The sequence below is a fragment of the Macrosteles quadrilineatus genome, unplaced genomic scaffold (assembly GCF_028750875.1).
Source record: "Macrosteles quadrilineatus isolate MER2022 unplaced genomic scaffold, UCM_ALF_1.0 Scaffold_7__1_contigs__length_78375512, whole genome shotgun sequence".
Lineage (NCBI taxonomy): Eukaryota > Metazoa > Arthropoda > Insecta > Hemiptera > Cicadellidae > Macrosteles > Macrosteles quadrilineatus.
In genome coordinates, this window is record NW_026542600.1 from 56,965,438 (window position 1) to 56,989,321 (window position 23,884).

The 23,884-nt window shown below is 33.3% G+C and overlaps 1 protein-coding gene across 8 annotated transcripts in view; it reads right to left on the reverse strand.

Annotated features, from left to right (window-relative positions):
• LOC128997838 (catenin delta-2) overlaps positions 1 to 20,830 on the reverse strand; it is a 56,933-nt gene extending 36,103 nt beyond the window's left edge. For 6 of the 8 annotated variants that reach the window (XM_054423594.1, XM_054423593.1, XM_054423592.1 and 3 more), the window contains exons 1-6: positions 20,196 to 20,830; positions 14,590 to 14,698; positions 12,385 to 12,454; positions 8,776 to 8,841; positions 4,852 to 4,893; positions 1,833 to 1,998 (exon numbers count right to left, since the gene is read on the reverse strand). In XM_054423594.1, the coding sequence (XP_054279569.1) occupies positions 1,833 to 1,998; positions 4,852 to 4,893; positions 8,776 to 8,841; positions 12,385 to 12,416 (306 nt within the window). In that variant the 5' untranslated portion in view covers positions 12,417 to 12,454; positions 14,590 to 14,698; positions 20,196 to 20,830. The remainder of the gene's footprint in view (positions 1 to 1,832; positions 1,999 to 4,851; positions 4,894 to 8,775; positions 8,842 to 12,384; positions 12,455 to 14,589; positions 14,699 to 20,195) is intronic. The other 2 variants (XM_054423587.1, XM_054423589.1) reach the window with 2 other exon arrangements.
• Between the last annotated feature and the right edge of the window lie 3,054 nt (positions 20,831 to 23,884).

A 23,884-nucleotide genomic window follows, 5' to 3' on the forward strand; every position in this document is an offset into this window, starting at 1 on the left:
GAGCATTGCAAGCCATTGTTCATAAGTAGTAGAATATTGACTGTGATTAATCTGTACATATTTATGTGTTTACTTAGGGTTAAGAAAAATACTAGTTCCCATGTTTATAGGTTTAATATCCATTCACACAACACACGTAATCAGTTCCTATTAGACGTGCCTTATTGTAGGTTAAGTAGCCTAAATGTAAAAATAGTTACCATGTTATTTCATTAAGATTATTTAATTAGCTTAGCATCAATGCCAAAGAATTGGACCTTAAGTCATTTAAAAAAAGAGCTCAGGATTGGTTACTTTTAAATCCTTTTTATGACTTAGAAGAATATTTTAAGGTTGACGAAGTTAACTTTTAATGTCCTCACATTTCCACATTATTTTTTATTTGTAAGCATATGTATTAGTATAGCCATTTTGACTTGTTAGCGAATTTCCCATATAGGGAATAAGCTATTACCGTAGTACTCATGGTAAGACCTGGACGCGGGACCGATTATTTTTTTCGTTTTGAGGTCCCTAGAGGCCAAAAACACCATCCGTTCAAATTCATATATATATATATATATTTATATATATATATATATATATATATATATGTGTCCGTCAGCACGATAACTCGATCAAAAATGATCCGATTTTGATGAAATTTGGTACAAACGTGTAAACGTACGTTTATTCGAACGAGTTCGCGATCCAGCATGATCGGACCATGGGAACGGGGGTTTACGGGGGGTTTTATGGGGTTAAAATAGGTTTTTCCCATTTTTGACCCAAAAAACATAAAATTTAGCAATTTCTTTCCAAACCATTTTGTAGAGCTTAAAAAAACAAATAATTTAGTATATTGAAGCGTTATTATGCGCCTAATGGTTACAGAGAAAATACCAAAAAATTGTACATTTAAAATTCCCATGTTATTCTTATGGAGAATAAGTAAACTGTTGTATTTTGCTTGTTTGTGAACATATTTTGATCAAATTTGGAAAATGTTTTTATTTCTTACTAAAAAAAAAACAGTTTTACCCTCCCTGATGCAGCAAACCTAAGTACTTGTTAAACTAATTCTATTTAAATCAAGAATAAATGTTATATTTTTAAGTAGACATTTCAGTGTAAATCCAATCAGTCAAATGGAAATTCGCTTAGTCTGCAGGTTTGCTGCGGCGGGGGTATTTTTAGGCTTGTTTTGTTTTGCCTAAAAATAGGCTGTTTATGTAATAGCTGAATTTTCTTGACTTTTGTCTATTGCATTTGTTGTAAATGTTGAAGGACAATAAAACGTTTCTGATTTCTGATTTCTGATTTCTGATACAGTAGGTAACTAACAGCACTGGGCAGTAACTGTGGCACTGGGCAGTAACTGTGGCACTGGGCAGTAAATTGTATTAATCTGTTATGTCGTAAACATTTATAAATATAGATTGCTGTTGAAGCTTTCAACCCAAAAGAATGTTCCAGATTATAAAGATTTAACATATCTTTATAACGGCTACATCAATAAAAAGACACATACCACTTTATATATTTTTAATGCTGATATCTTTGCGTTTCAACTTTACATTAATACTACAAAGGAATTTGCTTGGGGAGGGCCTTTCCATATTTGGGGGAGGGTGAGGTCCTAAGAGGCGGGGCTTCGCCTCCGTGGATGGAATGAGACTCCTAACGCTGGTAGAGCTGAGGATTATAAGGGTTAATCTGGGACTGTGGGTGAACTGGGACTAATTAGGTTACGGGCGAAATAAAACTCGGGCGGAATAGGACTACACGGATAGACCAGTAGGTCCATTGTGAGGGGCATTTGAGGTTAAGAAAAGTAGATGTTAGAAACATACTTGCTGTGTCGTTTGATGTTTCTGAGTACGTGAGACTAGTGTTCCAGTTGGATTCTCAGGTAGATGAGTTGTAGAGTTGGGAGAAAGGTTCTCAATATGTCCGTTTGTCGGATGGTAAGAAATATCTACGGAGTAAGAACTAGATTGTTGAATTTCAGGTTGAGCCCTGCAAAACAACATCAAATAGATAAATATAAAAGTAACAACATATACATTTCAGGCTAGGATTTTAGTTATATTAGCTGTAAATGAGTTTTTAATCATCAAGATTTAAGAAAAAAAAATAGCTATTTACTGACAACCTTTTTTTTATATTTGAGAATCAAAAATCCAGTTGAGTGGAGGCCTAAGGAATATTTAAATGGTGACAAACACATCAAAGTTTGAGATAATCTACAAGGTCCATCTTTTCATTTAGTTAATTGGTTTAGGCCTAATAGATTTTTTTTACAATTACACTAAGATGAAACTGTTTTTCAATGAATTTGTTAGAATTTTGTCAAAATGTTTAGTTTCTTGGGTGATATAAGGGGCATTTAAATTGGCTTAGGAGAGTAAAATATTAAAATTACGTTAATCCTTGTATTACTAGTTTCCGGGGTATTTTTATAACAATTTGTTTTGAGTAAAAACTACTGTATATGCCAAAATCTTATACATATATTTAAAATTGGCGTCTTCAAGTAAACAGCTGTTATAAAACTCTTTAAGGGTTGACTAAAATAAATAAACAGTTTCAACGAGGTTGATAAATTAGGCAAGCTATTTGAGATGTACCTCTTTCCTAAAAGAATCAAATATGCTCTACAAAATCATTTGGAGGAAAATACTTATTCAAAAACAAAACATACAACTCAATTTTAAACTAGTGGGCTTTAGTTTTAATACAACATGAAAATTAAACCCAACCATATTATAAATTGTAAACTGATTAAAATGTATGTGATTCAAATTAATCTCAACTCCCAGTTTATTTTCCTAGGACCATCTTGGTGTAAATAATGTGACAGAAAAGAACAAACAAATCCACTCTTCCCTACTTATCAAACAGGATGTGTTTTTGTGTCATTAGTGATGATTGACAAAACTATTTCCAACCTCATAAGTCAAACAGCTGTGGCATTCCAGATGGATAAGTTACTATGGTGTATATGAAAATAAACAACTAATTTCATATAAGTTTAATATTGTGTTTTTATAACTGACTCCATTCTGTACAAAATGTGCAATATGAATAAAGTTATTTTGATTGATTGATTGATTGATATACACATTTAGCTACAGATGTAATACATGTAATTTAGGTAACTGACTTGAGAAAAATTGTTAGTTTTTAAAATTAGGTTTCGAACTTTGTGTTTTGAGTAAAGCAAAGTAAATTGGCCAGTTAAACTTATGGTGCAGTTTTTTTTACTTGTGAATAACGAATAGAAATTCTAACGATTAGCGATATTCGTTAGTTTTTCGGCTAACTTCTATCATATTCGTAGTTTTTAAAAAACACTGGAAATAACTTCTACTAATTTAGGTTAGTTGAGGCTTCCTTGATACGTAAAATCGCGGTTAATCAACCACGAATAATACTATTGAGTGTATTGAAATACAATAGTATTAAATTATGGTAAGTTACATAACAGAATGATATATTTGACAGAAATCACAATGAATAACACACGTATTTGATCACAATGACACTTGTTAATACAAAGAAGATTTAGTCTTTAAGATCAGATAAAATATTTACAAGACACAAACTACCGTGAATTAATTTCTTTGATAATAATCTGAAACAGTTTTCAGTTTTGAACAAAGAATTTTTTTTACTCTAATTTAATGTTTTGTTACACAATTGTGTCTGCAATAATTGTAGCATTGTATTGAAACTGGGTAAGAGGGGATGGTCTATGATCTTGAGTGGGCCTGGGCCTGGCTGGTGACAATGAGTTATTATTTATTGGTATGTTTACATCCTAACTGCCCTTCCTATTCAGAAAGAGACACTGCGGTTTCAAAAACATTGACTTAGTTTATAAACATTGACTTGTGTTGGTAATTAAGACCGTCTGTCACATTTGATTTCACTTATTTTTCCTGGAACATGTCCCGGTTGAGTGTACATGCTTAAAGCTTTCTTAGTTGTTATATTTTAGTGATAGTTAAGTAATAGTTTTAATAAGTTATTAAGGTAATGTGACAATGTTTAGTTATTAATAACACAATTAGTTACCAAGATGTGTCATTATTCAATTTTCATATGAAATCCTTTAAAACAACTGCCCTACAAACAACAAACATCTCCGAAAACTAACATTATTTCCTATCAGTTAGTTTTTTTTAACAAACTAATAACTTCCATCAGTTACTTTTTATGGGACTCACTAATAACTTCAAACTAGTTAGAATATTTGACTAACTTTCTTAACTGTGGTTTTATAGTACATGACAGTGAGTAGGGTATGTAAAAAAAGAAAGTACACACAAAAACCAATAAATTTATATTTCACTTGCAAGCTGGGCATGGAGGAGTTGAAAAAACTAAAACAATGTAGACCTAAAGGTGGTTATTTTTAATCAAGCTTCCTGGAAATTTGAAATGTCATGATAAAAGCACTCATCAATGTTTAAAAATGCTAAACGTTGAATAAAATACTAATTATAAACCTTGGAATTGGAGAAATATTTGTTAACTATGGAACATTTTTATTTTTATAGATCAAGTTTCTTTTCAGGCTAAATTGTATTCAAAAATCTAACTGTGTCTATAAGAGATTTTTAAGTGTTTCCACAGTGAGATTTTAAGTTGTTAAGAGTCAAAAGTGTGGAAATCTATTACATTAATTTTTATAGTAATCTTACTATAGACATCCCACGAACAAAACAACCTGCGCAGAAACAAAAAGAGTTATGGCTTACCCTTCAAACCTGCGCTGCTCGAAATGGCCCAGGGTTTTTTTGTTTCTGGAATGTCTATACCAACAAAACTAAAATATAGATTTGTAATAACAAAATAAACACTTACGTAAAATGAGGCAGCTCTTGGGGTGTTTCCTGAAGAACCCTTCTGAAAACGAGTAATAAAATAAGGACATTTTAAATTTCACAACACAATATTACAATATACCCTAGGAATAAAATATTCAACCCTTTTTGATATACAACAGTAACTGCCTTTATTAAAAATATTTTAGAAACATCTGAAGATCAACTATTTTGTTTATTATTGTATTTATATAAAACAATTAAAACATATTTAATTTTAGGTTTCCATATATTTGATTACATTTTTACAGGGTTTTCTTGCATGCTTAGAACTCAAAGAGGTTTTCGAGGTTACATAGCATTTAGTTTGTTGTTTTTACTTATCTATTTTAAATAATCAAACAATGGTTTTGAATTAAATTTAGGCCTACTCATGCTTATCTAATCAGTGACGCAGGCATGCATGCTGAAGCTTCAAAAACGATGTATTCCTGATAATTGGTTGATATAAATAGTAATGTAGTAATTAACATTAAGTAAAAGTAATTACAAATTGTAAAACATTAAAAAAACAGTAAATAAATGATTACCAGCTACATGAAGTGTTTTTTTTTTAAATATAATTTTAAAGATTATTCAATGAACAGTTTTTTTACTATTGGTGAATAACACCTAAACATATACAACTCAATACGTTGTAAAATGATGCTGATACTACAAAGCATCTGTTTCATTCAGTAGTAATGCTTTGATTTTAAGTAAATTAGTTAATTGAATTTTCAGTACTTGTTAAAGTAAAAGAGATAAAATTTATAGGAATTTAAACTCACTGAGACACTTTTAGAGATAAATTAGTTGTTGAGACATACAAACTTTGTGTTTTGGAACACTATTCGTCATTAAAATTTGCACTTGAAATTTTAATCTTACAACAAAATCACATTAGTTTTGGGAATTTTTTGAGTTAGCCAGAATTGAAACATTCACAAATTAAAGAATTTTTTTACTTTTGATAAAGACATGCATAAAATCTGAAAATATCCCAAAGCAAAAGTTATAGGATGGTTTGTAGCTATATTAGACTGGGTTGAGTATTATTTATACTGGATGTACGGCAAGTTGACAATAGTTTAGTGATAATAGAGGGAGTAGACTGGATCCACCTGCCATTAACTGGGCAGTGGACTTAGTGGGAACCATTGTGGATTTGAACTAGGCCTGTATAGGCCGACACTATCTATTATTTTAAAAATTGAATAATGAATAGGGTAAATGGAAAGTAGCACTGAAACAATGAAAAATAAACTGTTAGAAATGTTCTTATGATCCTAATCAGAAAAAATAATTTAATATAAAAAAAATGTATAAAAATTAAGTATCCAAATTAATTTGGTAGGATTTTTAAAGCAGTAATCTTGACAATATTAATATATTGGTATGTACACACAGGAAAGACAAAAGTCTGTAAGAATCCTCCTGTGTTATATGAGTAACATAGATATTATTTATGATTTCCATAAAAAGAACTTTAAACAGTGGTAAATAACACGTAAATTACCAAAAACATAAATTATTTTTAAATAAATCAAAATGTAAAAATGTTGTTTAAGTTGCCTTCTGCATATACAATGATCTTAAGAGTTACAATTTTAAGTAATTATTTAATAATTACTTTTTTTCTTAAAAATTTTAATTTATTGAAATTAATTAATTAGGCTAAGTTAGATAAATTGGTATATCCTTAAATTTTTATGGAAAACCATCTTAACTATTGCATTAAAAAAATTGGAATTTAATCTATTTATTGGAAAAGCAACTTTATACGACGATAAGATTTTACAAGTAAAAACCATATGCTAATGAACGTAAAAAAATAGCTCTTAAAATAAAGCAGGCAAGCTTATTATGCAGGTGTGTACATGCATGCTGTAGGAATAGGAAAAATACTTGTATACCACACAAACAAACAAACCAGTAAAGCTAGGGTCTCGCCTCAACAAGTCATTGAAATTTGAATCTTTATTGCTAGGCTGATAATTCCATTACATCACAAAACCTCTCCTGTTGAATCAAAGGAAAATACAAGCTCTGTTCAGTTGTTCAGTAAAGCAAAGAATACCGAGGAGTTAATGTCAGGGTTGGTACGGTAGTAAATTATACTTCCAAACCATGTAGTGATATGTTTTGGATTCAATCCCTATTGTTTTTGATAAGTTGATAAAATGAAGTTTTGTTTGAATATAAATGTTTGAAAGTAATAATTAAAATAACTTAAACGATTCACTCACTTAATTTCAATTCTTTATTTACATTGTAATACTTGTAGTAGATGTTTTGGTTCTTGATAACATATGTTTATATTTCTTCTTTGTACAGTATATTATAAAAGTGTATTGGGGTTATATTGATTGGGCCTTAACACCTATCTAAAACTCATCATTTATATATAGGACTATTCTCGAATCTTGCTGTCATCGATATATTCCTCTGTCAGGCCTATGTGGATGGGCAAAAGCAAAATAAAAAAATCTGTTTAAAAACTTACTAAATTTAGATTTTTGTAAACTAACGAAGGATTGAAAATATCTTATAAGCATCAAAAATGGTTGCGATTGTCATAAATTACAGTGGAAAATGCTATTAGGACTTCCTTGTTTCTATAGCCTCTTTTATTGAACTATTTAACCAGTGTGGGTAGTTAAATATAGTTTTGAAAGATTAATGCGCCCAAAAGTGGCAACAAAGCATCACAGTGTGAGAATAGGCACAATGATGTGTATAGCGTAGCTCTATCAATACCAATTTCCCCGTCCCAATCCTTGGGGTCCTTCATGTTGACAACGCCAGTTCCCTATTGGCCGGTCGCCACTAATCACCCTATGGTTTGCTATAACCATTGATTTGTACTGTACTCTCAACAAGTTGATTAGTCACCGTAAACTACTACACAATGTGTAAGCACTATATTGTTTTTACATTTTTCATATTATTTTCCAACAAAGTTGTCAACTGACAGAGTGGCTTTCCATTTTAAAGCCTATACTTTATGAAACTTATTTAATCCTTTCATGTTCAAATTATCCAAGTTCCACTGTACAGTAGACTCCCTCTTATTCGGACTCCTCGGGACCGAGACCAGTCCGGATAACGGTTTTTCCAGTTGAACCGACCTCACCAAAATCTCATTAAAACGGACCGTTTAAATGCATACTCTATACAGTATTTGACTTAAAATTAGGAGAGCATTGTATTTAGACACGTAATCACTGGTCTCAAATCTTTCCCACAAGAACAGTCATTTCAGCACCACCCAATTCCTGCCGATCTAGTCTGGTTAAACCGATGTGCTGATAAAAATTATCCGGATAAAGAGATGTCACTTCTACCGAGTGTGGTCCGGTTAAACCAATGTCCGGTTAAAAGGTGTCCGGATAAGAGGGAGTCTATTGTATCACAATTTGGCTAACCTATAGGTAATGCATCCCTTCTGTTAAATTTGGTTGTGTTTCGGTGTATTTTCAATAAAGTTGTTCAATCAACTGGGGTTTTCAATTCCAACCATGTATTACTTAACTTATTAAATTTGAATTTTTGGACAGTTTAATTGTTGTTTGTGATTCTTTGAGCTAAAACTATCTAAATTACACTGTATCACAATTTAGATCACCTATACAATTTATGAATACTTGATGTTAAACTTGATTGAGTACCAATGCATTAAAAAAATATTCAATTGACAGAGTGGCTTTCCCATGTTTAACCCCTCATCACCTAACTTACTTAATTCAACCTTGTTAATATACATTTTTTACTGGTACCTCCAAGTTCAAATTATTCAATCTCCACTGTATCTGATTTTTTTAGAGTATTAAGGCGAGCTGAGGCGAGTCAAGCTTGGATCTACAGAGAGGTATGTGCGGGTGCGGGTGAGGGTGTGACATGCGGGTGTGGGTGTGACGGGTACCTCTGAGTTATCTCCGTGCGAGTGACGCTGTGTTCCTGACGCTGCTCTATCCGCCTGTTCACCAGGCTGGGGTCAAGCAAAGCATTACACGAACATTCACTCTAGTTTTCTTAGCCCTAACCTAACTTATATTGACGGCTGTTTCCTTGTCAATAGGTTACATTAACTTTTGTAGGCCAATGAATAAAGCTATGATCCTTTACTGTTTAGTCTGATTTACGATTTACGTCTCACGATATGACTTTTTAAATGATTCATTTTTCCAAAAAAAGTTACGATAAATCAATACTTATGATTAATATAAATCCTTTTAATCTATTATTTTCTCATTTTTATTGGTCAGCCTATTTAAGGATTAATTTGTGTGGATTGATACAAATTTTATAGGTGTATTATTAAAGGCACAAAATAGTTGAACAATAATAAATTAAAAATACGATACCTGAAAAACTTAACAGTTTTATTTGATTAAGTATATTTTGCAGAACCGTTTGTTTAAAACACTTCAACTGCATCTAATTGAATACAAGACACATTGAAACATTGCAATTAATTTTGGAAATTGTCTCTTCTCAAGGAAACAGCCATATTTCAGTTACTTATTTTATTCCATGCTCTATATTAATTTTTTTATTTTTCTTGACTAATTTTACTTTTATCCAATTAGTCTCTTTTTAGTCAGTTAGCAATTTTAGATAAAAATGTAGTTTGTATTATTGTTTTATCGATTAATTAAAAATGCATTCAACTACATGAGAATAAACTAGTAGGTATTACTTTAGAATATGATTACTACTTGGTATTGCATTAGTACTTATTAAAATTAAATCATTACTTCTAAACCATAAAACTAGATGTATGCTAGGTATGAAGTGTAAATGAGATTACTAGTAAAATTACTATTTACATGGTGATGAAATTACTGTTTTTATGGTATTTTTATAGCCTATAAATATAGAACCTAGTTTAGTTTAATTAACTGAAATATATTTTGATTGGTGAAATATATTTTTAAAAGTAAAACTAGTGCAAAGTCATATGTTACAAAGCTGTTTAAATATTGCTTATTGGAAACTGTCCACCGTATTGCCTATAAATTATCCACACTTTTAATTTAATCAAAACTTATTAGGAGTTTGACGTAAACAGGCTATCAGCAACAGCAAAACGGTTTAGGAAACTTATTAACTTAAAACATTTATTAACGGTACATTTTTTTAATCCGGTTCAGACATGAACACAAAACACAAAACATGAAAAGCAAGTTAGAGTGCTTTTCGACACAAACAAAAGTTTGAACAGTGCAGTTGTAGGAAATAATAATTGTTCAAGTGCTAAACTATCCAATAAATACATTCATAATGTTTATTACATCTTTTATAAAAACGGGTAGATTTATGATTCGTACCATATGGTAAAATAAAGATTGTTTGTATTTGAAGAACAATTAATATATGACTTAAGTTAGTTAAAAGGAATTGCAATCAGTGGTGGTACCAAGGGGGGGGGGGGATATAGGGGCTAAAGCCCCACCCCCCCCCCCCCATTGTACCCTTGAAATACAAATTTAAACATATATTTCGTCATAACATGAACATAACACACATACTTATGTTTCATATGTTTAAACATTTTTAGAGAAAAACTATTTTTTTAGACCGTTAATAACTAGGCTAATGCAATTTTGTTTTATTTCTGAATAAAAGGTTGTACATAAAGACATTCTTTGCTTATTCATTTATGGTTTACACAATTTTCCGTTAACAGTAGCCACAGAATCCTGTCAAAGCTTAATTTTGCACGTACATTTTATGTTTGATAGGACATTATTGCTTGAAAAAGTGTGAATTTATATTGCTATAACAGAACAGGAAGTGAATTGACTGATATACTTGCTGTATAATATTTAAGATTTTTGGAAGTTGGATGTTCAAAAATAACTTTTCCAATGACAGGACAGCCTACCAATTACATTACGCCTATTGTCTGAACCAAAAGGTTGAAATGGGATTGGGATAGGTCGAACAAACTGAACGCTAGACACATTACAAAACCCGAGGGCTAGAATTATTACAGGGCTTTGAATATGACAAACTATTCCAGGTCTCTAACTGAGTGGAAGGTTTTTAGTAAACTGTCATAACTGAGTGTGTAAACAAATTTTCCTCCTTTCTACCTCAAAATAAAATAAACTAATTATTTTCAGTACCGTACACATAATCAATATAATCTACAATTAAATCTTATAAGCCTTTTTTAAAGCCACTAGGCAAAACTGATACAAAAAGGGTACATTTTTCACCATTTAAGTCTACTATCCTGTAAATCAAAGGATTCAAGTGTGACGCCAGTTCACATCACTTTAAAATCTCTCTTTTCCTGTGGCACCAATTAAGATTCCCAATAATGTGGGACATGGATGTTTCAAACATTCTAATACATCAAATTAATTTTTTTAATGTGTCTTCTGCAGGAAAAGTGTGTGTTGCTGCCTGCTGGTTAGCTTCTCAGACTTCAAGGGCGGACAAGAGAAAGGGTTTGATTCCTGGCATATCCACAACACATACTGCTAAGTCCACTATCTTTAAAAAGTGTTTCTAATATCTAGTTCACAAATGCCACTGGCTTAGAAAGAAAACTGCATTTATTTAGTCTGCTTGCAGTATTCAAACAGAGAGTCCAAAGTAAAAACATCGTCTTATAATTACTTACTGTTTCTTAGAGCTGTGAAACAGCTAACTTGTTAAACAAATAAACTGATTTTGTAGACCGATTCCAAGTCAGTGTTTAAATGTTGGAGATAAGTGAGTTTGTTTAGAATGAAAACTGACCAAGCTCTTGCAGAGTTATCAGTGGCTACTGTAACCTATTGGAGGTTTCTCTTGTACTTTAGTAGCCTACCAGTACCATTCAAAAAGCAAAAAGTTTCTTACTTATTCTGTTATTGAGGTTAGAAATTGTGTTTCCGAAGCATTTTTGAGGTTGAGAAACAACTTCCAGGATTTTTTTTTAATATTAAGATTCTGGAATATGATAACAGATTTCACATAAGGCCTATTTTAAATTATTAGGCCTAACTAAGCATTGAATGGGCTACAACATTGAGCGTTAAGTTTAAATGTTTAATAATTGACCATTACAGTTTATATTCCTTAAAATATTATCCGTACAAGAAAAATTAATAAATTTTTTTTTATAAAGATCATGCAAAATGTATTTAAGTTCATAATATGGACAATGAAAAATGTAGACTTTATTGTTGAAAATAATGTTCAAGAGTTTAAATTTTTTATGTCTTAGAACTAGCTAACTTAAGAACTGTTGTAAGAATGTCGTATAATTGTTTGGTGAAAACTAGTAAGAAACATTATGACTAGGCTATGTTCTCTAAAAATATAATTAATACTACTGGGTCTAGAGCATTTCTTTGTGAAAAATGGAAGCTTCAAATCATAATTTCATTTTTTGCTCAGATCGCTACAACCAAAAATTCATACAATGCATAGGCCTAAAAACAATTAGGCCTATGGTATTTAAAGGTAAAACGTGTCAACATTATTTTCAACAATCGTATACAAAGACAACGAACATGAGAGAAACACTACTTACAGACAGGAATCTACCATTTGATTGCTGGTCATCGCGACTTTGATGTTCGGGACTGTTATACTGTCAGCACCTGTACAACATTTCCATCACCACCCTACCACTTGAACCCCACATGCAAGTGTAAAGCTCTCAGTACCCCCAAAGCAGAATTACGGGTGACAGTGCGACATTATTGCAGAAAGACGGCTAGAGTTGCAGAAAGACGGCTAGAGTTGCAGAAAGCCCAGTTTTTTTTATGAAAAATTCTTTATTTTCACAGGCAAAGTTAGGGCCTTCCTCTCTTACATTTAACCTGTATAGGTTTCTGCAAAAATGCTACATAACAAGCTAATAAAATTGTTTTTTTGCAGAATATATTTCTGTGAAAGTCCACAACTTTACTTTCTGCAGAAAAATTCTCCCTTTCTGCAAACAGTAACGCTTGCTACAAAACGTCATGCAATACATAAACGAAAGCTGCAACATTAATACTGTATTCAGTACATCGATCGTGAAGAAGAACGCATAGAATAACCGAATTACCAAAGCAATTCAATGCAATAACAGTAGGCGTATTCAAACTGATACGAGCGTTTGAAAACTTATGTATTTCCAAATATTAATTAAAACTAACACACACACCTCGGTTCATTTACACGCAACTTGGACCAAGTAAGGCCGGAGAACATTTTTGGATTTTTCCAAGTCCGTTTCAGAAAGTTAAAAAATGTTCTACTTTGGGGCTCAGTACAGGGTAAATTATGGTTAATTATTTTTTTAAACCTGATAAGGAAGTAAGAAATTTTGGGAAAAATGGAATGTTTTATAAGTAGCCTATAATAAGCTTTTGATGTAACAGATTAGAAACACATTAGGTTCAAACTGTTAGCAGAAAAAATGTAAGAAGTAAGGTTATATATTGTGAATCAACTGCAAGTAAAAACATTGAACTGAAGCATCAAAAGTATTCCAATTCACATTAGAATCTAGTTTTTAGTTTATAGGGCACTTCTGTGCTCCTCCCAGTTAAAAAATGCTGTTAAAAATAAAAAATTCAAAATCCTTGTCAAATAACAAATTTCACGCCATGCTACATCATTCCGATTTTATTTTCCATTTTTCCAACAATAAATCTTCAACAATTTTTGACATGGACATGATTTGAACAGCAAAAATAACTTTTCAAACTAATATGAAAGCTAGTACAGGCTAGTAAAACTTGTAACCTTTTTCCATAGTCACATGAAGTTATACAAAAGCATTAAAGCGTAAGAAAGCATTTTATTGAAGGTAAGGAGGAAATGATTCAAACAAAGCAGATTGCAAAAGAAGTTGTGAGAAAAGAAGGCAAATGCAAAGTTTCTTTGTTTTGGCTCTGGCCACATTGTTGGTTTATGTTTTATATCCACAAATATCCAAAGTATTGTAAAAGTTTAGTAAAACTTAGAATGCAATTGTGATATCATCAGTTACAGCTCGTGACATCTAAGCTGACACTTGGCCGATCGCTACTAGTACCTATTTCAAAAACATTATGTTCCGTCATGCGGGTTGCATCAACTAACTGTCCTCGCGACCCATATGAAGGCGCTCAAGTACATAATACAAGGGGAGTCAACCCCGTGAGGTAGAGGAAATGTTTTCAGTCCGGTATTTTCCCTACCTACCTCCACTCTCCTCCCGCATACACTGCCCGCGCTAGGCCAAGTGCCAGCTTAGGTGTCACGAGCTGTACCTATTCCAAGGAGAAGGTTTTTTTCTCAGATATGCTGACTCAAACATTGATCAATGCCAATTACCAAGTTTTAAGAAATTGGCTGACTAAACGCTAATATCCATACATGACCACAATGATAACACTCCCGAATAACATGATCGCCCGAATGATCCCGAATAACAAAAACGCTACATTATGTTTGTTAACAAATGGATTTACAAAGGTTATAGACAATGTTAAGGATAAAATTTCCATTTCAGGATGGTGCAGACTACATGAGTGTTTGAAAACTAGGGTTGTAAACTAAATTAGGCCTATGTGTAGTCTACAATAAAGTCAACATTACATTCTAGGTTGAAGTAAGTTAACAGAAAATGGTATATTGTTATCAATTTACTAAATTTCATTTTGTAACTGTAACTCACTAGGCAAAAGTCAAAGTGAAATACTGTAAGTAATCAACAGTGTTATCCCAAGCACATGTGTTGGTAAAGATGATTTGAACTTACCATTGTGAACTTCACTGTGAAATCTTCAGTGGCATTCTTTATTCTGACAAAACAACAAGTAACTTGATTGAAAAATGTTCTTCATGCCTTACGTCAGTCGTGGTGGATCCTGGAAAGAAACACATCTTGGAAACATTTCGGGATGAGAAATTTATTTTAAGTTCAATGTTTATTATAGTGTAGCCTATTGTCTTAATTAGTGTAACTGACCAGAAATAATTATGTTAATTTACGCTGTTAAAGTTAAACAATTAAGTTTTATGTGATGAGTCAGAGGCTCAGTCGGTAACTTAGCACAACAGACTTCAAATCTGTAAATATTAATGACATGGATTCAGATCCTGGTAGGCCTACCTTCCACTACAGTTGTAGTACAGTTCAATCTAGTACTGTGCTGACTCATCCTTAGCTTTGCTGGATACGTTCCCCACGCACAGGCCTAAGGACTATCTGGATGGGCAAATGTAAGCCTATGGTATAGGGCTAGAAATATCAAAGAAGGTGGCAACTAAAGATAAAATGGGGAGCATATAAGAAAATAAATTACTTAAATTAAATGAATTAAAATGGGTAGTCTTTTTCTGAACTAGAGCCTAAATGGACCCTTTTGTACTTGAGCACTAGTTTAATTAGGCTAGTTATTAATACTGTAAAAGGGAGTCAAAAAGACATTTACCCTGTGTCATGAACAATCTTTTTCATCATACTGTGCCATTTTATAAGCTAGTTAACTAGCCAAACGCAAATTTTGTGTTTTATTAAACCTTTAAACACCCCAATGCCCCCAAAATAGTCTCATCCATAATTATTTGGCATTGCCTTGCTCCCAAAATAGTCTCGACAAAAACATCTTTTAAAACTTACGGTAGCCTTACTGTTTTTTTTTTTTTTTAGGAAAAAATTCAGTAAGAAATAAAATCAGGCCTACAGTAGTAAAAAAAATGTTGTCCTCGACATCTTGATAACTAAGATGAAGTGTTAAATATAGATTCATAGGTTTCAAGAACTTTCTTGTAAAACAAGGTTAACTTAGGCCAATAAAATAAGTTCATGATAGGAATAAAGAGCTTTACCGAAGCATATTTTTTTCACTTAAACAACATATTGTATAACCTACGTTGATCATCAAAAGGAGCACTTATGAGTGACTCATAATGAATCATAATGAATGACATAATGAAGAACACTTGAGATAGGCAAACTAAATTTAACATTGAGTAACTCATGACACATTGTAACTTACTAAGCTAGACAGTTATGATTGAACAGTGATTAATTTTCATGTAACACTTCAACTCTTTAAGTAAGGTCTAGGTTTCAGTAAAAAGAAACCCAATACGGTAGCTTGTATCCCTCACATTATCCTAATTCATATTTCTCTGGCTTAGATTGATAGTTTTTAGGAATAGGATACCGGTGCATGTTTTTTTTTTTTTATATGTTTGTTAAAGTTGTTTTGTTAAATATGTTGTTTAAATAGGCCTATATCAGAAATCAGAAATCTGAAACGTTTTATTGTCCTCCAACATTTGATAATATAACGTTGATTTATATTATGTATAAGCACAGGTTCTATTTTATGAATGATTACAAGGAGTTACTATGCCTCTTTATGTTTCCTAAATGATTTATCAAGTTTTTTGTTTTGAAATCACATATAGAGTTCAGAAATAACATGTTTTGCATAACTTAGACTAGGAGTAATGTTTTCAAGAATAGGCTCCTTTTATTTATCTTAGTTTAATAGCTGAGCAAATTATTAGCATTATTTCAGTATGTAGGGCCTACATAGACAGCTGAAGTCATATAATACCTCCGACACAGCAAACGTGCAGACAAAGCGAATTTCCATTTACCTTACTGGATTTCTACAAAATATTCCCCAAAAATTAATCAAACTTAGTAGAAACACTTTTATTTATTTCCTGACAAAAAGTTAATGGACAAAATTAGCAGGCCTAAGAGTTTGATTTTAAATTAAGTTAACTTATGTCATGACAGTTTGTCTGAGAATATGTAGGCCTACTCAACTTGCAGTTTCACAGTATCACATTGCATGCACGCTCGCACGAGTGGAGTGGTTGTGCGAGCAAACAAATAGTTCAGAAAAACAAGGAAACAAATTAAAATTTGCTCAGCGTGATAATACTACACACTCCAACTCGTGTGAGCTGTTACTCGCATCACCCGATTCATGCAACTAGCCTAAATTTATTTGTTTTTTAAGCGAGTACGTGCTCGCAGTTTGTAGTATTTTGGTTTCCGATTTTTTTTTTTAAAGTGGATGAACTTTAAATTGAGTTGGTTTATGCTATTGGGACGAAAGTGAAAAGAAACATTCTTTAGAACAGAAGAATAGAAGTTAAACATTATTCCGTCTGTCTCAAAAGATCTGGAAAAATTAGATGGTACAGTATTCTCCTGCTACTTCTACGCCACCGAAGTAATCGTTCATCCATTCTTCCCTAAATGGTTCACCTCCCACTACTTAGAACTTCAAAACACTACTTTTCCATCACAAAAAGTTAATCATCACATGATCTTTTACATCAGCCACTGACTAAATAGCCAACTATATGTGAGTAGCTCCTAGTACCGTAATAACACCCCAACTCGTGCGAGCTCGCGTTACTTAATGCACGTGCGAGCATGTGATCATAGCCTAAGAGTTGAGCAGTAAGAAAACTACTGGTAGGCATAGTATTTTTAATTTCTCTTTCTTAATGTCAACGTAATTTTATATTAGTGTAAAGTGGCTATGCCGTTGGGGAAAAAATAAATAGCCTAAATACCAGTAGCCTACTGGTGACAGTACCTATATAAGTTTAAAGCATTATAATCAAATTAATAACTTAATCTTATTTTTATTTGGTTTCATGGGAATTATTAAATTAGGCCCTATAGGCAATTGAAATTGAAATACACTAAGATGTATTTAGGGCCTAAGTAAGTTAATAGGTACCGGTAATTAAATTAGCAACTTTCAATCAAATGAAATATTTTAACTAGAACGAAAAAAATCGGGTTAACCCTTTGGATCCCAAGGGCCGATTACATCGGCTCTGCCAATAGGTTTTAAAATGCCCACATGCCGATCCGATCGGCTTTGTAATTAGCCGTGAAAAGACCCGAGGGCCGATGAGATCGGCCTAGCAACAAGACACGGAAAAACCCAAGGGCCGATGTCATCGGCTTTTAGTATTTGTTATGCAATTCTGTTAATTTTCGTAAAAAATAATACATCAAAGGACAGATAAAGACATTGTCTGTGGAAATATTTGCAGAAAACATAAATATAATATTTTATATAGCTAGTGATTTTTTATTTTATTTTATCTGCTACCAAGAGCCGAGAGTCGACGAAATTTACGTGGCATCACGCTTTGCTTGACAGTTTCCCGCCGACTGTACTGTTGTTGTTTAAACGTCATAATATAAAATACAATAATTTAGTAAACAAATAAAAGTAAAAATATAAATAAATAAATAAATATTCTCATTTAGTGATTACACAACAACTTTCACCTTCAGAGCTGTTATATAATGAATGTGTAAAACTATTCTTCCTGCGTTAGTGTTTTAGCGCCGATTTGCTTCTTTTGGCGCATTTTCCATCAACTTCACTGTTGTTGTTTGCACGTGATTATATAAAACACATCAATTTAGTAAAAAAATAACTATAGGCCTAAGTAAAAATAAAAATAAAGAAATAAATATTGTTATTTAGTTATTACACAACAACTTTCATCTTCGGAGCTGTTATATAATGATTCTGTAAAAACTATTCTTCCCGCGTAGTTTTTTTAGCGCAAATTTGCTTCGTTTGGCACATTTTTCTTTAGTTTCGCCCGGTCTTTCTGTGAGTGAACATCGATTTGTGCAGTTATACTCAAGCTTTCCATTTGCAATGGGAGAGAACACAGTTTGATAAATTTGCTTCTTTAAATTTACAGTATAGCCTACTATAGTATTACATATCTACCATAGCCATAATATTCTATTACTTCATCTAAACAATAGAGAAAAATAAATTTTCAAAAATTCGCAAAATAGGCTAGGCCTATATCACAAATTATTCATGAAATTAAAATCTTAAACATAACTGTAAACAACCCTACTTGGACAGTTCTCATTGTGTATCACAGTTTTTTGTTGCTGCTTAGTTCAAATTAGCTGTGTTTCCATAAATGCAAAAAATAATAGTGCCACACCCTGTTGGTAAATCTTATGACTCTTTAATGCTTTTGCATATCATAGAACTAACTTTTTTAGTTGAAACAGCTGACTAAATTCTTTAATTCCCTTTAAATATGAATACTCATAAGATTAACATGGGGAACTACAGAACCACTGGGGCCGAGCCCGAAAGGATTTTCGAGATAAGAATATGCCTATATGTTATTAGGGAATGTGAGCTATCATCATGCCAAATTTCAGCTCAATCCGTCCAGTAGTTAGCCTAATGCGCGATTAAACTTCAAACAAACTCACAAACTTTCCTTATTATAATATTAGTAAGATTAAGTTTTATCAATAGCCTAGCCGAAACAAAATTCCTATAAACAAAACATAATTGTTAGTAATCAGTCTTCAACATTTAAAGAAATTGCTCAAGCAGAGAAGGTCTTAAAAGCTTTTCCAAAGTGACATTTTCATTTAATTTATGATCTGATGAGTCATAACTTTTAACAATTAAAAACTAACTTAATCATTCAAATATAGAAGTAGAAAATAGTGGTAAGCCTGAGCTAAGCAAGCAATTTCTTCTCATTGCTAACGTAAATTTAATGGCAAATAGGCCTACCTACGTAAGTTAAACTTATTTAGTTATTTTTCCCAAGTGCTTTGGATCGTGGAATTAAATTGCTCTTTTAACTTAAGTTAACTTTTAGTATTTATCACAAGCTAACTTATGTTCTCAGAGGCTACATTTCACCTATTGATGCCACTAACCTATCCATGATATTATGTCTGGGAAAAGCATATTTGGCAAGCATCTTGCAAGTTCCAATAGGCTACTTTTGAGATATTTAGGCTAGTTATTTGTATTTATTTATTTCTACAGCAAGCAGCCAATTTGCAATTAATTGTAGCCTACAACAAAAGGCCATTGGCGGATCCAAAGGGGGGCGACCGTCCCCCCTTGGGCATACATATGTATATTTTTTACTGCATGTAAAACAGTAAACTTAGTGCATACACATTACGTAAAATAATTTGTCACACTAACTTTGGACAAAGAAATGGTATAAAACTGCCATTTTTGAGACTTTGTTTACACACATTTTTCGGGAGGGGGTCGCTCCCCCGCCCCCTGTCATTGTTCTAAATCCGCCACTGCAAAACGTAAATGATGATACACAAGTATAATTCTATTAAAATATCATCAACTTAAGTATGGAATTCAGTTAAGATTTACTGTATGACGAAAGCTGGGCCTAAGTTATAGGAACTTGATCTAAACTTTACTTTTTCCGTTACCTAATTATAAAAAGGCTTCATGCCAGCTTTAGGAGTAGGTAGTGAATATTTATAAATTATTGTGTGCTTATATATTAACACATAGACTTAATGACTAAGAAAGGTAAAATTGAATCAAAACATACCCAAATCTCTATGGCCTGGTTTTAGGTTATTTCTAGGCATATTTTACTTTAGGCCTTGAGTATACTCCTTTACTCCATTGGGAATATAGCCTTTTATAATGTAATATCAACACAACCAACACAGCCCTGGACTGAAAAGGTTACAGTATATCCAAAGTCACAGTAGGCCCAGTAATACAACTAATGCATAGGCCAGTATTCACTGTTAGGTAGGCCGTACACCTCAATAGTATGACACCAAAAGAGTACACACTGATTTAAGTAGATCTGATTAGGCCTTCTGATCCGGGCTTTTTCATTTGTAAATTCGTGTACAATAATCACACAACATCGCTAAGTTGATCGTCACGGTCCAAATGCATGTATATTTTCCACTCAAAACACAGAGTCTGACATAGCTTTCAGCTAAGTGTCAGAATAACGTTTTCTGCCTTTTGCCCACCGCCTAGGCTACGTCATCACAGGTCACTCTCATGAGACTAAATTAAAAACATAAATGAAAATTATAGTAATACTCATTGAAGATTATATTTTATGATTTTGTATTATTGATAAACTAATCAGCATGATCATATACTTTAAATAACACTTTAAAACAAATTTATAAACCTTAACACTACTTCTTCACAAGGACATACAACTCCCTCTTGCAATGCATGATGGGAAATTTGGATGAAATCGTTTTGTAGTGAGCATGAGCAATGGAATTGTCTCATAGAACATCTCGGATATAAAACTTTGTTTTGAGTGTATAATTAAGCATACATGTAATTATAAATTGTAGTTTAGTTATAAAGAGCTATTTAATTGAATGTAAACTTTATTTTGATTAACTTAACTATTTTACTGATCTCATATCAACTGAGTTGGGTTAACTTTGTACAGTATTGTGAATTCCTACAGCCTCATGAAGCATTCTCTGCATTTCTTGAAATATTTGGTAGAATTTTTTAATGAAATTTTCCCCACTGTAAATTACACCAAAAGTGCAGAAAACAAAGTTAAGCCTAGGAGGGTTGCGTCTCATAAAGCATGGTATACAGATGACCTGCGTAGGATTAAAATGTATGTGGTTCTGTACAGGGACTTGATGAATTCAGCATCATCAAATGAGGAGTTTGCTCATTGGAAACAATATATTTAAGAATAAATAGATACCATAACATGGTTGAGAAAGCTAAAAGAATTCAATGCAAGGTCTATTGAGATGGCTCACAACCCCCAGAAGGCTGCCTGGGCACTAAATTAACCAACATAGAAATTCTGCTAAGCCTAAAGTCTAATGCTAGCCCTGACGAGTTTAACAAATTCTTTGTTCAGAACATTAATGAGATTGTTGACAATATTAACCTCACTTCTCAAACTCTTGATAGCTCATCCTTATAAAGAGCTGGAAATCGGTCGGGACAAATACCTACTATGTCAACCTGGAGGCTGGTTACTCCGGAAAAAATCTGTCAAATAGTTAAGGGCTACAAAAACTCTCATAGTCCTGATGTTTATGGTGTGTCCTGCCACCTACTCAAGTCATTTATTGATGTGATTACTTTTCCTTTGGCCTGGCTCATAAATTCATACTTAAGTAAGGGAGTATTCCCGGATGAGTTAAAGATATCTAGGGCAATGCCAATTTTTAGAAAGGTGACCCCCAACTTTTGACCAACTACAGGCCTGTTGCCTTGGTTCCAGCCTTTGGTAAAATCAATGAGTCAATTCTCAACGAACAACTGGTGACATCACTTTGACGATATTATACTAAGTGCCCAACATGGTTTCCGCAAGGGACGATCAACTGTATCGGCTGTGCGGTCATTAGTTGGTCGGGTTATGGAGGCCTTTGAGGCTGGCGACTCTCTGGGACTGGTGTTTTGTGATCTAAGCAAAGCCTTTGACTGCGTTTCCCACGAGATACTTGTTAGTACTCAAACATCATGGAATAACAGGGATTGCTCTTAACACCTTGCAGTCGTATCTGAGAAACAGGAAGCAGGTTGTGGAAGTTGAAGGGCTCGCTCAGAAGAGCTTAGTTTGCGACATGGGGTTCCTCTGTGCTTGGTCCCCTTCCCTTCGTCATTCTTGTCAATGATTTAGATCTTCAGGGCCGCTCACTTTTATATGCGGATGACACTACCCTGCTGGCAAGGGAAAGGACATAGATCAAATCCGTCTGGACTCAGACAGATTACTTGACGAGGCCAAGAATTGGTTTGTGAGCAACAAGTTGCAACTCAACGATGATAAGACTCAGCGACTCATTTTGCACTTTGAAGACGACTGATGCTGGGAGCCCCTTGAAGCTCCTTGGCTTCTGTATTTATCCGAAGATGTCGTGGGGTGAACACGCGACTCAGGTCTGCCATAGGCTTTCTAGAGTCCTCTTTTTGCTGAGGAAATTGAAAAAAATCAGTGCCAGTGGATTTTTTGGTATCGGCCTATTACGCCCTGTTCCACAGTCACATCTCATATGGGCTGTTATTATGGGGACACTGTTCCAAGAGTCAGAAGATTCTGCGGATTCAGAAGAAAGCAGTGAGGCTTATTTTGACTTCGGCAGGCCACCGAGACCACAGTAAACCTCTGTTCTCCTCTCTTAACATTCTTACCATCTTTAGTCAATATATATGTACTTGACTCCGTCTGCCACGGTAAGGAGAACATTGGTGATTTTATACAGCGTGGTGCAGTACATCAGCATAACACTAGAGGAGCTATCGATCTGGACTTGCCAAGATGCAGACTGGCTAAGTCACTGGACAGCTTCCCAGTTATGGCAGTGAGACTTTTCAATAGACTCCCAATTGAAGTAAAGCAGGCGAACAATGCCCAGTTTAAAAGATTGGTAAGGGAGAAACTCCTGGTGGACCCCCTATTTGACGTAGACAAATTTATGAGGGATCCTTGGAGAGGAGCCATCCGCAATCCAAGATAGCATAGAGATGAATTGACACAGCCTATCCAGATCATCTGGTCATCGGCGACGCCAGTGGTAATTAAGGTAATTAATTGAGTAACACAGACCACTGACTAGGAATACTATAAAACTATTCTTATTTTATAATCAAACGTAGAACAAACTTTTCAAAGAATACAGGACACTCTTTTATTTATAGATAGATTGGCAAATTAGTGTGTTAAATTTAGAATTTAATAATTAAATACATTTTATATTTATATATATTACTATATTTTATTAGCATTATTTCATTATTAACGTTTGTTCTTGTTTCTGTTAGGGTTTTTTACTTTGTTACAGCTCCCTAAAAAAATCATCAGACCAACATTTCTTTTAAGGATAACTGATTGGTTATGGGTTTGCGAATATGTTTTCGTGATATTTAAATACCGCATAAAATAGGTTTACGTCGTCAATCCTTGAATAGTCTTACAAGCGACTAGTTTCGAAACTGGCGTTTCATTTTCAAGCTTTGTCGTCAAACATAAAATTATTGGAACATGATGTCGTCGTCAAAATACACAAATAATACATTTAACACGCGCAAATACATTAAATTACAGAGAGATGCGCGGTCGTGTCCGTCGTGCGTGTTATGGCCGGCCGCGCATCTCTCTGTAATTTAATGTATTTGTGCGTGTTAAATGTTGTATTTGTGTATTTTGACGACGACATCATGTTCCAATAATTTTATGTTTGACGACAAAGCTTGAAAATGAAACGCCAGTTTCGAAAC